The sequence below is a fragment of the Thamnophis elegans genome, chromosome 4 (genome assembly GCF_009769535.1).
Source record: "Thamnophis elegans isolate rThaEle1 chromosome 4, rThaEle1.pri, whole genome shotgun sequence".
NCBI lineage: Eukaryota > Metazoa > Chordata > Lepidosauria > Squamata > Colubridae > Thamnophis > Thamnophis elegans.
Genome location: NC_045544.1, coordinates 46,492,566 through 46,508,106, shown reverse-complemented (window position 1 = coordinate 46,508,106; position 15,541 = coordinate 46,492,566). Strand labels below are relative to the sequence as shown.

General features: G+C 43.4%; 1 protein-coding gene across 1 annotated transcript in view; it reads right to left on the bottom strand.

Annotated features, from left to right (window-relative positions):
- ARFGEF3 (ARFGEF family member 3) overlaps nt 1-12,876 on the bottom strand; it is a 133,356-nt gene extending 120,480 nt beyond the window's left edge. Inside the window, 1 exon segment of the mRNA XM_032215353.1 lies at nt 12,546-12,876. Coding sequence (XP_032071244.1) covers nt 12,546-12,630 — 85 coding nt within the window. The 5' untranslated portion in view covers nt 12,631-12,876.
- Between the last annotated feature and the right edge of the window lie 2,665 nt (nt 12,877-15,541).

Sequence of the window (15,541 nt, the reverse complement as noted above, 5' to 3'; positions counted from 1 at the left end):
AAACCCCAGAGATTACTCCAGGCGGTGGCTCGCCCAGTAGCCCCGTGGAAGGAGATTTCTATGGATTTCATTGTCGAACTTCCTGAGAGTCAGGGGCACACTGTTATCTGGGTTGTTACTGACTTGTTCTCCAAACACGTCCATTTCATCCCTTGTTCCAGGATTCCCTCTGCTAAATCTCTCGCTAAGATGTTCATCTCCCATATTTACCACTTACATGGGGTGCCCGACTGCATCATTTCGGACAGGGGTGTTCAGTTCACCTCCCTTTTCTGGAAAGAGTTTCTGAAGCGGATTGGCTCCACCCAGGGGTTAAGCTCCTCCCACCACCCTCAGACTAATGGGGCTTGTGAAAGGACTAATTCTGTATTGGAACAATATTTACGTTGTTTCATCAACTACCAACAGGATGATTGGGTGGATTTGTTGCCGCATGCTGAGGTGGCTTACAATAATTCCGTACACAGCAGCACTGGGTTTACCCCTTTTCGTGTGGTGTTTGGCCACGATTTCGTGCCCATTCCTGAGATTCCTCGTGAACAACCCCAGGTGTCCTCGCTGTCCGAGTGGAGTGGATCACTCCACTCGGACAGCGAGGACACCTGGGGTTGTTTGGGACATTTGGCCTTTGGCTCTACAAACTCTGGATGCTGCGCACTGCGCTCATAAGAGACAGGCTGATAAGAAATGGACTAAACCCCATGAGTACAAAGTTGGTGATCAAGTTTATTTGTCCACTAGGTTTCTTCAAACACCCCATAAGTCGAAGAAGTTGGGGCCAAATATGTTGGCCCGTTTCCTGTTGTCAAGATCATCAACCCTGTTTCTGTCCGGCTCCAGTTGCCTAAGCATCTCAACCGGGTTTACCCTGTTTTTCATGTTAACCTCCTGAAGCCTGTCTGCACTTCTTCTTTGAGGCCACCTCTCCCTCCTCCACCCGCTCCGCTTTTGATTGAGGGTGAGCAACATTTCGAAGTCCGGGAAATTTTGGACTCTTGTAGACGCCGGAACCGTGTCCAGTACCTGGTGGCTTGGAAGCATTTTCCCCCTTCTCACACTGAATGGGTTTACGGGTCCCATGTTTGAGCGCCTCGTCTGTTCCGCAAATTCTACTCTGCTTATCCTGACAAGCCCTGATTTTGGACACTCTCCTAATTTTCCTTTCTTTTGTTTTTCTTTTTTCCCCTTTCCCTTTTTGGTGTGATGTTGTTTGTCTGTTTGTTTGTGTTCTTTTCGTTTCTGCAGGTCTGACCACCCTTTTTCTGGAGGAGGGCTGGATGTCAGCCTCTGCTTGCTACTGCTTCGGCTGCCATTGAAACGGGAGGGGGGGCCTTGGTATTTGGGAGGGGAATCATGATGTGCTGGAGGAAGCTTCTAGATGCTGTTTGACCATCTTACTGCGCATGTGGAAGAAGGGAGTTTCCCACCAAGGTTAACTGTCGAGCATTCCATCTTGGTGATGCCTTTTGAAGTTATCTCCCACCTGACAGTTGGGTGCATTATAATTGGACTATGGACTGGGGTGCCAAGGGGAGGGGATTGAGTTAAACATGATATTATTCACTTTCGTGCTTAATTAACCAGATTCAGTTTAGCTTTGCAACTGTTCGTTTATAATTAGTAAAAGTACACTTGATTTCAATTCAAATGGAGTTGAGTGGTTTCTTTCCTGATTACTAAATGAAGTCGATGCTGGCAGGTACTGATGAAAAAGTAATTAAAAAACTATATGGATATTTATTGGAGGTTAAATTACAAGAAGAACAAGTCAAAGAAACTATCATAGCTTGGGGGGGAAATTTTAGGTATGGGATTGATTTAGAGAAATGGCAGAAACTGTGGTCTCAAAATTATAAAATGACAATGTCTATTGCATATAGAGAAAATTTGTATAAGATGTTTTACAGGTGGCATCTACCCCCAACCAGAATTGCAAAAATGTCCAAGAATAAATCAGAAAAGTGTTGGAAATGTCATCAGATACCGGGCTCATATTACCACATGTGGTGGACTTGCATTGAAGCTAAAAGATACTGGACTAAAATCCACATGTGATTGGAGAAAATGGCACAGAAACAAATAGACTTTTAACCAGAGGTCTTTTTATTGGGGATCATACCAGAAATTTATAACAAAGACTTAAAATATCTGATTGTAAATGTGTTAACAGCAGCCAGAATCGTATTTGCAAAAAACTGGAAAAATGAAACAATACCAAAAGAGGAAGAAGTTATTCGAAAAATAATGGACTGTGCTGAAATGAGTAAATTTACACTTGAAATTAGAGAACAAGAGGACGAGCAATTTTATAAGATATGGGACTTGTTTTATCAGTGGCTGGGGGAAAAAACTTGGAAATGAAAAATGTTTTACTCATGCTTTAACTGAAGGAGTTAAATGATAACACAATCATGCTGTGAAATAAATTAACAACGATACAATGAAAAACTGATATATCTATGAATTGAATACTTTAGAATATTTTGCTTTAAAAAGGATAAGGATAATAATGATTTTATGTATACTTGATAGAGGATTGGTGATATAATGTATAATGTTAAGAACATACTACAAGGATATTTTGTTGTTGATAAATAATTTTAATAAGGGAATAATTGAAAATTGGTATATAAATGTAGTGACTATTTAGAATATTTTGTTGAAAAATGAAGGAATAAGATTTTTGTTTGAATGTATGATGTACAAGGATAATAATGAACATAAGCATACTTGATAGTTGATTGGTGGAATTATGCATAATTGAAAATAGTGATATACAAATATAAATGGTTGGTAAAAAAAATGTCTATCACATGGGGATTATATAAAGGTATACTGTTATCAAATAGACAATCAAGAATGTAAGGGAATTATGATTTATTGGAAAAAAATAATACTAATTGTAATTGAACATATACTGTACAATGAAAGCGAGGTATTTAGTTATACTAGATGAAAAATCTGAGATGGTAAATGTTATTCGAGAATATGGATATTAAAACACTTGTAACCAAATGACATGCTGTATGTGATGATGTTTTTTGTTTTGTTTTGTTTTATTGTTGTGTGTATGTGTTGTCTATGTAATAAAAATAAAAATTTATATATAAAAAAAGACGATTTCTCTAGGTATGAATAGCAAAAGCAAAAACAAATCCCCCAGCGGGTAGGAGAAACCCACTAAATGGACGAGGATCTATCCTGCCACTTGGTTAGAACCGGAGGGATGGCGACCACATAAAAAGGAAGGAGAGAGAGAAAATAGTTGAAATCGAGACATCTGTTACTATTATTGACAACCCAAAGAAGAGGAGGACAACGTGAAATTGTCAGAGAGGGTGAGCTGGAAAGAAAGAGGCTCTGGGAAGGAGACTGTTTTTGCGGTTCAGATTTTTGCTGAAAAGAAGTGAGAGCATAGATACTGAGTTGGAATTGACAGTCTGAATAACTTGAAGGAATTGGCCACAGTGAGAATGAAAACCTGGCATGGACAACAGGAGTAGAACATAGTAACTGCTGAGAAGACTTGGAAGGCACAGAAAGAATTATTTAACAGTCAGGTTGGTTGTTGACTTTTTTCTTCTTGCTCTTCCTTCTACTGTTTTGTTTTTCCCAAAGAATAGTTGAACTTACAAGTATTTGGTATTTATTCGCCTTGGAACTTGGAATGGTACCAGAGACAGTAGAGATAGAACTGTTTTGGAACAATTAGAGGGCATCTTTACCCACCCCCTTTATTTCCCTTTGCCACTGGACTTGTTATATTAACTGATTGACACTAACAGTGATACTGAGGAGTGGGTGACACCTAGAGGATTATAAATTTGAACCGTGAAATCTGATGCAAGAAAACCAACGGTGGCATAAGCTGATATATATACATAGAGAGAAACTAATTACTAGAACTGAATACCTGTATAACTGATACAATTGAGAGACATCTATTTGTATAAGATAACAGTGTGATATATAACTCTATGCTATATAATAATTAAGGATCAAAAACAGAATAGAATAATACATTGGAATGTTTAGATATTGAAACGCGATATTAAGGTTAATTATTGTTAAATATTGAGATATATACCGTATTTATCGGCGTATAACACGCAGTTTTAAAACTAAAATTGCAAGCTTAAACCCTGCCTGCGTGTTATACGCCGATACTGCGTGTTATACGCCGGGTCCCAAACTGCCTGCTCCAGCTGATTCACCGGCGCCCATGATACTCATAGAAGTGCAGCATCCATTTCATGGCAGCGTCGGCGGCTCTCCAGCTACCCTGCCTGATATAACCCCTACCTTGCAGCAGTGGCGGCAGCTCTCCAGCCACCTGCTGTTCGCTTTAACCCCATCATTGAACAAGCGGCGGCTGGAGAGCCGCCCGCTGCCTGATTTAACCCCATCCTAGCAGCAGCGGCTCGCAGCGGCCAGAGAGCCGCCCGCTGCCTGTATTTTTTCTCCATCATTGCGGGTGCTTACCTTCCCGCCCGCCTGCTCTCTGGTCCCAAGTGTACGCGCCGGCATTCTCCCAATCAGCTGTGAGTCCGCAGCCGCCCGCGCTGCTGTTTTAAAGGCTGCTCCTCAGGACCCTCCGAGGCCACCGTACTTCTGACGAGTGACGTCCCTGACGTTACGCTGAGGACGTTACTCGTCAGCGCAATTAAAGAGTAACCTGAGTCTGCTAGCGACACAGGCCAGGTACTGTGGTGAAAACAAAAACATATAGAAATAGGGGTTTATGTGGGGGGGGCTTGTTATGTGGCGCAGGGGGAAAGAGTATGTGATATGGGGGGTGGGGTTATATGGTACAGGTGGTATCAGGACTATGTGGTACAGGGGGATTAGGTTGTACAGGTGGATCTGGGGGGGGGATTAGGTGGTACAGGGGGATCAGAGGGGGGAAAATGATGTGACAGAAGAGGGTGGGGAAGTAATTCATGTTCTAATGTTATAAATTTTAATCCAACATTAAGTTCCGAGCTTCCAAGTCATTTATTTTTAATGAAAAAAATTTTTACTCAAATTTTTGTGTTAAAATGGGGGATGCGTGTTATACGCCGGTGCGTGTTATACGCCGATAAATACGGTAATTATTGATACCATTAATATTGCTGATAAAGTAGAAGTAAAGTAGAATTTATATGCAATTGTGGGCAAGGATAAATAGGAGGATGAAAATGGCAACTTCAGTAAAGTTAGTGAAAAAAACTACACCCAATATGATTTCGGCAACATTCCCCTCCTCAAATCAAAGATCAATTGAGAGCGCATTGGGGCTGGAGAAAGGCGGAACAATGGCAGGAACAACGGGACCAGCACCAACAATGCAGAGTATGCAATTGATGCTCCAGATGATATAAGAGACATTGACGAAAAGCCAGGAAGTGACGGCTACAAATCATGAAGAGACAAGGAGGAATCATGAAGAAATGAAAAATAAAATGGGAGAATTGAAAGGAAATATCAAAAACGTGGATGACAAAATTGAAAAGATACAGAATGCCTTAGCAATCAATGAACAGAAAATCCAGAACATTGAAACAAAAATAGAACAAACAGATCAGAAGATGGAAAAAATGGAGCTGGAATACAGACAAGTTAATAAAGAATTAGAGTTATCAATAATCCGACTTGAAAATGAAAGAGTTGCATTCTACCCAAGATTCCAAAACATACAGTCCGGTGGAGTCCTTAGTTGCTACTTGGAATACAGTGGCGGCGGGGGTCTAAACCGGATTGCTCCTTTACGGCCTCTCTGAGGTAGCGGATCCAGGAGGGCTCCTTGGTTCACCGAGGAACTCCGGGAGATGAAGTGCCAAAAGAGACACCTAGGGCGCTGCTGGAGGGCCAGTAACTCTGAGTCAGACGGAGCACTGATGAGAGCCTATATCAGAGCCTATCTTGTGGCAATACGGGCGGCAAAATGTACGCATTTTGCCGCCCTTATTGCATCCGCTGAATAGCGCCCAGCCACCTTGTTTAGAATAACCTGCTCCCTCTTGAAAGGGAGGGACGCGGATGACCCTTTACAAGGTAGAGCTGAGGAATTTGTTCAGTTTCTAATGGATAAAGTCGCTCGGATTCGGACAGACCTGGACTCCAATTGCATGGTACCAGCCAAGGTACCGGGGGAAGGTCTTGAGCGGAGCTTATGGAGCGAGTTTCAACTTGTCGCTCCTGAGGAAGTGGACAAAGCCTTGGGGGCAGTGAGTGCCTCCACCTGTATACTGGACCTGTACCCCTCCTGGAGTTTCGACCAGCAGGGAGGTGACATGCGGCTGGATCCAGACGATAGTTAACACCTCTCTCCGGGAGGGATCCTTTCCGCTTCTCTTAAAGGATGCGGTAGACCCCTCCTGAAGAAACCTTCTCTGGATCCAGCCATTTTGGGTAACTATCGTCCAGTCTCCAACCTCCCCTTTGTAGGGAAGGTTGTTGAGAAAGTGGTGGCCTTCAACTCTGGCGGTCCTTGGATGAAACCGATTATCTGGATTCCTTTCAGTCGGGATTCAGGCCTGGCTACAGCACGGAAACTGCTTTGGTCGCACTGATCAATGATCTCTGGAGAGCCAGGGATAGGGATCATTCCTCTATCCTAGTGCTCCTTGACCTCTCAGCGGCCTTCGATACCATCAACCATGGTATCCTTCTGCGACGGTTGCGGGAGGTGGGAGTGGGAGGCACCGTTCTTCGGTGGTTCTCCTCTTACCTCTCGGACAGGTCGCAGTCGGTGTTGGTCGGAGGACAGACGTCGACCCCTAGGCCCCTCAACTATGGGGTGCCACAGGGTTCGGTCCTGTCCCCCATCCTATTTAACATCTACATGAAGCCACTGGGTGAGATCATGCGCCGGCACGGGATTAAGTATCACCAATATGCGGATGATACACAGTTGTATCTCTCCGCCCCGTGTCAAATCAGTGAAGCGGTAGAAGTGATGTGCCAGTGCCTGGAGGCTGTTAGGGTCTGGATGGGAACGAACAAGCTTGCACTCAATCCCGACAAGACCGAGTGGCTATTGATGCTCCCTCCCAAAGATGGTCCAGCTATTCCATCGCTCAGCCTGGGGGGTGAAATTATATGCCCCTCAGAGAAGGTTCGCAATTTGGGAGTCTTCCTGGACCCGCAGCTGACTTTAGAGCACCTAAAGTCCTGTGACCAGGGGGGCCTTTGCCCAGGTTCGCCTGGTGCACCAATTGCGACCCTACCTGGACCGGGAGGCCCTTCGGATAGTCACTCACACCCTCGTGACCTCAAGACTGGATTGGGGCTGCCCTTGAAGAGTGTTCGAAGACTTCAGCTTGTCCAGAATGCAGCCGCGCAAGCAATTGTGGGTGCACCTCGGTACACCTATGTCACACCTATCCTCCGTGAGCTGCACTGGCTGCCCATTGGTCTCCGGACATGCTTCAAGGTGCTAGTCATTACTTTTAAAGCCCTACATGGTATCAGACCTGGGTACTTGAGAGACTGCCTCCTGCCAATTACCTCCCAAAGACCGGTTAGATCCCACAGACTAGGTCTCCTCCGAATTTCATCTGCCGGCCAATGCCGGCTGGCAACTCCCCGGGGGAGGGCCTTCTTTGTAGCTGCTCCGGCCCTCTGGAACGATCTCCCCGTCGAGATCCGGACCTTTACCACCCTTCCGGCTTTCCGCAAAGCTACTAAGACCTGGTTGTTCCGGCAGGCCTAGGGCTGTTGAATCTTCCAGCCTTCCTCAATCCTGACAAGACCGAGTGGCTATGGATGTTGCCCCCGAAGGACAGTCCAGATAGTCCATCCTTAATCCTGAGGGGTGAGAATTTACACCCCTCAGAAAGGGCCCGCAACTTGGGGGTCCTCCTGGATCCACAGCTGACATTGGAACACCATCTGTCGGCTGTGACCAGGGGGGCCTTTGCTCAGGTTTGCCTGGTGAATCAATTAGGGCCCTATTTGGATCGGGAGGCACTTCAAACGGTCACTCACGCCCTCATCACCTCAAGACTAGACTACTGTAATGGGGCTGCCCCTGAAAAGCATTCGGAGACTACAATTAGTCCAGAACGCAGCCGCACGAGCGATATTGGGTGTACCAAGATACACCCACATTATACCTATCCTCCGCGATCTGCACTGGCTTCCTATTGGTCTCCAGTCGCAATTCAAGGTGCTAGTCATTACCTTTAAAGCCCTACATGGCTTAGGACCAGGATACCTGCGAGACCGCCTACTGCTGCATACCTCCCAACGGCCGGTGAGATCACACAGGGTGGGCCTCCTTCAGGTGCCGTCAGCTAGGCAGTGTCGGTTGGCAGCTTCCCGGAGGCCACAGGCCTTCTCTGTGGCCGCTCCGACCCTCTGGAATGAACGACCCCCAGAGATCCGGACCTTACCCACTCTCATGGCCTTCCGAAAAGCCGTTAAAACCTGGCAAAGCACAATATTACATGCAATATTGGCCAGGCAATTGAATGAAATTTTACAAAAGGGCCAAATTGATGAATGGTTGACAACTGGAAAAACATACTTGATTCAGAAAGATGCAACTAAAGGAACAACACCTGAAAACTACAGACCAATAACATGCTTGCCAACAACCTTCAAATTACTCACAGGCATTATTGCAGATAACATGATGGATTATTTAGAAACAAACAACATCTTGCCAGTAGAGCAAAAAGGCAACAAAAGAAGGAGCAGGGGCACAAAAGATCAGCTTCTAATTGATAAAATGATATTAGAAAATTGTAAGAACAGAAAAACGAACTTGAATATGGTCTGGATTGATTACAAAAAGGCATTTGACTCACTGCCACATAGTTGGATCATAAAATGCTTAGAAACAACTGGCATTAGCAAAAATATTACATCCTTTACTGAAAAGGCGAGGAAACAATGAAGAACTGAGTTGGCGGTAGGGAATGAGATCTACGGAATGGTTAATATCAAGCGAGGAATTTTCCAGGGTGATTCATTTTCACCTCTTCTCTTCATCATCGCAATGATCCCACTATCAGTAATCTTAAAAAAAATGAAATTAGGCTACCAGTCAAAGAAGCTGAAAAAATTTCGCATTTACTATATATGGATGATTTGAAACTCTATGGAAAGTCAGAAACAGAAATCCAATCATTGACAAACACAGTCCGAGTATTCAGCACCGATATTTCAATGCAGTTTGGCATGGAAAAATGCGCCACTGTATCCATAAAAAGGGGCAAAATCACTGCATGTGTGGGAATTGAAATGCCCAATGGCCAACTAATTAAATGCAACAAAAATGAAGCCTACAAATATTTAGGCATTCTGCAGTTGGATAACATCAAGCATGGAGAAATAAAAACTATTGTCAGGCGAGAGTACACCAACAGAGTTAGGAAAATTTTGAAATCTAAATTGAATGGTGGAAATACAATCAAGGCCATAAATACCTGGGCAATACCAGTTATAAGATACACAGCTGGTATAGTTAATTGGACACAAGCTGATTTGGACCTTTTGGACCGAAAAACCAGGAAACTAATGACAATGCACTACAGTTTACATCCACGTGGTGATACTGATAGACTATATCTGCCCCAAAAATCAGGTGGCAGAGGATTATTACAAGTGAAGCAAACAGTTGAAGAAGAAAAACATGCACTGGCTAATTATTTAAAGGAAAGTCAAGAACATCTATTAATCGAAGTAAAGAACAAAAATCTACTGAAGGCCCAACAGACGAAACAAGAATACAGAAAAGATGTGATAAAATCAAGAATGGAAAGTTGGCAGAACAAAGCACTGCATGGCCAATTTCTGGAAAAAATAAAAGATAAAGTGGACAGTGAACAAACTTGGTTATGGTTAACAACAGGTACATTAAAGAAAGAAACAGAGTCACTAATCCTGGCTGCGCAAGAACAAGCTATCCGCACAAATGCCATTAAGGCCAAAATCGAAAAATCCTCTGATGATGCCAAATGCAGACTTTGCAAAGAAACTGATGAAACTGTTGATCACATACTCAGCTGCTGTAAAAAAATCGCGCAGACTGATTATAAATTGCGGCACAATTCAGTAGCACAAATGATCCATTGGAATTTGTGCAAAAATTATATTATTAAAACAGCAACAAACTGGTGGGAACATCAGCCTGAAAAAGTCACCGAAAATCAGATGGTCAAGATCTTGTGGGATTTCCATATACAAACCGACAAAATACTGGCGCATAATACACCAGACATCACACTGGTTGAGAAAAGTAAGGTCACAATCATAGACATCGCAATACCAGGTGATAGCAGGGTCGCCGAGAAGGAACATGAAAAAATCGCAAAATACCAGGACTTAAAAATCGAAATTCAACGACTATGGCACAAACCAGCAGTGGTAATTCCAGTGGTAATTGGCACACTGGGTGCTATTCCAAAAGCACTGGAATTACATTTAAAACAGTTAAAAATTGACAAAATCACCATCAGTCAAATGCAAAAAGCCGCACTGCTTGGATCTGCACGCATATTACGAAAATACGTTACGACGTCCTAGGCCCCTGGGTGGGGCCCGACTAGTAACCAATGCCAAATCTGCGAAACAACTGGCCGCTGTGATACAATTGTATAATAATAATAATATAACAAAATAATATTGGAAGAGCTAGGAGTGGAAATGTTTAACGAAGTTTTAGGAAAAGCCAAGATACCTGAATCATGGACAGAAGCAATATGGCTAATCCCAAAAGAAGAAACCAACCTACAAGAAATTCAAAATTACAGGCCAGTTTCATTACTAAACTCTGATTATAAAATATTTGCAGCAATTATGGCAGGAAGAATTAAACAGGTTTTAAATGAACGAATACACCCGGACCAAAACAGATTTTTACCTCACAGACACATTAAAAATAATATGAGAGTCATCCTAGACATAATAGAATATTACAGGAGATTAAGCCAGCGACTTTATAATCCTAATCTATTATTGGTACCATTTTCCTTTTAATATTCCTTACCTGCAGATATGCAGATTGCAGTAACATTCCTGCTTGGTTTATTGTAAAGAGTCACTTATAGATCACCAAACCAAGAAAAATGGACTAAAAACAAACAATCCCAAAGGGACTGTAGCAATAGATTAAGTGTATGTTTCATTAAAGGAGAAAAAAATATACAATATGTTGCTACAGCTAGAAGACAATGGCTGATTGTTTGCCAGGCTGGCCTGCTGCCAATTATTAAAAGGCCCTGCTATCACCATTCTATGGGGTTTTGACGTGTCAAAGGGTCTTGGACAATCTTTGAATTATAAAAAATTCCCTTCAAAAAGTCTTCTGTGATAGTTCTTTCATCTGAAAACTGATTCTTGCAAGGGAGAATGCATGGATACTCTGAGTACTCCAACACTTAAATCAGCATAGTCCTCAATTTATCAGTGTATAGGCAGTCTTCAACACCACTTGTTTAGGGACCATCCAAAGTTATGATGGTGCTGAAAAAAGTTACGACTGGTCATGCTTACAGCATGACAGTATCACCAGGATCACCTGACTGCAAACCAGGTTCTTGCCAACCACGATTTCTATGTACCATAATAGCAGCTTCCTTGAGTCCTGTGATGACTATTTGTGATCTTCCCAGTTGGCTTTGGATGAACGAAGTCAATGGGTAAGCCAGCAGGAAAAATCAAAAGAAACAGCCATGTGATGTCTCACTGAACAACCATGGCAGAAAAGGGTATAAAATTGTGCGCAATCACATGATTGCTTAGCAATGGATTTTCCTGTCCCAGCCGGGGTCATAAACCGAGGGCAACTTGTAGCATTTTTATGTTTTTATCACTTTCCTTGACAACTTCTACACCTTAGAAGCAGAGCCAGTTTGGCCTAATGGTTAAAGCCATGCACTAGAAGCAGGGACACCCAAGTTATAGCCCTGCCTTAAGCATGGAAAGCAATTGGGTGACAGACTTGTTGCCCAGAATATCAGAAGTAACAATTGACTCCCCCCCTCCAAAAAAACCCAACAATCCATCTTTAGAATAAAGAGCTTTTAAAAGAGCTAAAGGAATTAGCTTTAACACAATCGGAGTACATGGAAATTTACTGCAGGCATAGAGGTGACTGTAAAAATATACCAGAGTATTTTTCAAGAGACAACTGGACTTTCTGATTTTTCTCTGAAGTCCTTTCGCTTCTTGGATGAGAAGCGAAACGCTTTCTTGAAAAAAAAAAGCACCTTTGGGACCACCATGACCTGGATGACTGAGAATCTCCATAGACGTATACCGGAGTAAATACACCGGAGATGTGGGCGGAGGGGAGCCCGTCGCCAGGAGAGCAAAGGGTCCCTCGACCCGCGGAGCGAAGAGATCGACAGTCGAGGATGGACGCGACGCAAAAGCGCATTCACACACGGCACTAAAACACCCCAGCCCCGGGTTTTTAAAGGTAGGTTGGGCGATAATGGGGGAACGTGCAGCTGGCGCAGAAGGAATCGGAAAAGCAGCCCAGGAAGAGCTGGCGCGGAGGTGGAGTGGGAGGAAGAGGGAAGATGCCTGCCGCCTGCCGCTCGCTTCCTTACCGCTGGCCCAGGTGCAACTCTCCTTGATCGCCTTGTATTTGCTCCCCGACGCTTCCTTCTGCAGCTTCTTTAAGATTTCTTCCATCTTGCCTGCCTTTTCCCGCGGCGCCCAAAGGCAAAGGGAAAGTCTCGGGCCGGGGGTGCGGCGAGAGGATCGGCGCTCAAGAGCTACATCGGGGCTGCGCGCAGCATCTTAGCGGCAGCTGTTGATGAATCATGCTAAGCTCCGGGATCGGGGGGGGGGGGGGGCACGTCACTCGGCGCGCTCCTGCTCCTCCTCGCCCGGCAGAGGGCAGGCGGTGACGGCAGCTCCCTGCGGTGGCGGCCCAGACCTCCGGCCACAGCGCCACCAGTGGGAGGGTGGGGCGGACGGGTCGCCGAGGGGCAGGACGGGGAAGCAGGCGTGCGCTTTGCTGACGTGGGGACCCAAGCCATTCAGTTTTATTTAGCAAACGGTGCTGGGTGAATCAGACTTGCAACGGTCCTCTCTATTCCAGACATCATTTCCTTCCAATGGTAATAGCGTCGTGAATTGCTGTCGCCTCAGAATAAAAAGAGCACCACGGATCCAAAATACTGCAGCAGAAATCTCCTTTCCCCCCTCATTTTGGCAAGATCAATGGTGGGTTATATCTCCAGGAGCAAATAGAAGGCATGCCGACATGCCTAGGAACACAATCGACCCAAAAACTGAGAGAACCGAGTGAATTAAATAATAATCTAAATAATCTAAAATTATCCTGCTATAATGGGAAAGCTTGCCAAGTTCTGCAATGGGTAGTTTTCAGGTATTGTTTAATTGGGGCAGGCAAGACTTGATTGGCGATAGACTCATTTGTTGAATAAACGGGTTTTTGAGAATGGAAGAGAGGAATAGAAATAGAAGATTAAAACAGGGTCCAAGCAATAAAAAAGACATCATGTTACCTCATAACTTGAATCATAATATGGAAAGGTTGGATGAGCATCTAAGAGTTATTACTCTAAGAGTAATTCATTGCCCAATGTAGGATATGCATAGAATATTACCTAGAACTACACAGAATCAGAATGAAACCACAAAGACCTCATTCTTCCAGCTGTACTCCGCAACTGCTCCCCATATGTTCCCACTATTCAATGAGATGTTTTTCCTCAGATAAAATAGATAATTTTTAGACATTTATAGTGTAGGGAAAGCAAACAGGAGGAAAATTTTGGCCTGGTTCATATATCTCACTAAGACACAACTGTTCTGGCTTAATAAGCTTTGTGTATCCCCTGTTGGCCTTTTTGCAAATCATGCAGTTGAGCAAATCCAGCCATCTGTGATTTCTTCAAAGGGGAGGGAGCATCCAGGCCCTACATCTGCTTATGTGGAGCTGAAAGATGGTGAATAAATCTTTGTTTATTGGGAGAGGTTTGCTGATCATACTTAACGGTAGATGCAACCTCCAAATTTAACCAGGAGTACACTGAAATCTACAAAGTAGATATTAAGCATGCAAGAATATGAGTCCTCTTGAAGAATAGGAGTGGACACAGTCTACTAGCAAAGCTGAGCTCGATATTTTGATCCAATATGACTTTTAGCTCGTTATTAAAACATATAAAGAATTTAATGTGTGTCACAGTGATTTGGCCATTCTAATCTACCACTGAGAGTATAGTTCTCAGTATGATTTTGCAGCAGCCCTTTATCAATATACAGGTACTGCATCCAGTACTTAAAAAGACAGAATGAGAGTTACTAAATTTCTGAACAGGTATGTTCAGCTTTGTGTTTTTAATATCTGAAACAAATTGGCAGCAGTTGATCCAAAGCAGCCTAATTTCCTTTTTAGCATCTCCACCATTACCTATGCCTACACTCACAACAATATCTGCTAACATTTTATATAAAAATATAATAATCTTAAAAGAATCAATCCAAAGAACTGGCCTATGGATAATTAAGAACCTGGATATCCTAAATATTAGTTCCAAGACCAAGACCAGAGGTACCTTAAGATGTAATTTTCCTTTTTTGATTAGTAAGAGTTATTCTCCATTCATTTTCAAACTCTTGTGCATGTTCCCACTGACTTCAATAAGGCTTATTCCCAATAAATGTATTCAAGCCGCGTCCTTAAAAAGGCAATAAGATTATGATGTCCATTACTACTTCTTGAGGTAATTAATTCCCTTGTTTGATTGTGTGCTATATAAAAAGTACAATTTCTGAACTGAACTTCCCATTGATTTCTTTAAATCGATTTCAATGATAAATATGTGCTATTTTTAAAAATCTTACACAAAAATAGCCAAGCAGAAGAGATATTAAATTTCATAGTGGTTGCATTTATGGTATTGTCCGTAACAGCGTCATAGATTCAGATAGATTAAAAAGGCCATTGGGTCAACCCTCCTGTTCAGCACAGGAATCAGATTAATGCATCCCAGACAGATGGCGATCTAGCTTCTCCTTGAATACTTTTAATGAAAAGAAGCCCACAATCTCTCTGGGTAATTGCTTCCACTGTCAGATTGCTATCATTGTTAGAATTTCCCCACTAACATTCCATCAGAATCTATTTTCCTGTAACTTAAATCCATTGTTCTGTCTCCTGCAGTCTGGAATGAGAGACTTCTTCCCCTTCTTCTACGTGACATACTTCCAGTACAGTGGTGGGTTCCTACCAATTCGGACTGGTTCAGCTGAACCGGTAGTGGTTTGGCGGCCTGGGTCACGAACCGGCAGCGACCCAGTCCTGCCATGTCCCCAAACCAGTTCTTGTTTTTGGCTTCTGTGCATGTGCAGAACAATTTTTATTGAATTGTGCATGTGCGCACAGCATGTATCAAGCATGCGGGGAGGGGAGAGGCAGCGCAGCCATGAGTGAAACGGCAGTAGTGCCTGCCAGAACCCACCCCTGTTCCAGTTGCTTGGACAGTAGTATTCAATGTTATCTTGACCATTCAAATTCAAAATAAATTTGAGGATATCAAATACTACTTTGATCAGAGCTGTCAAACTA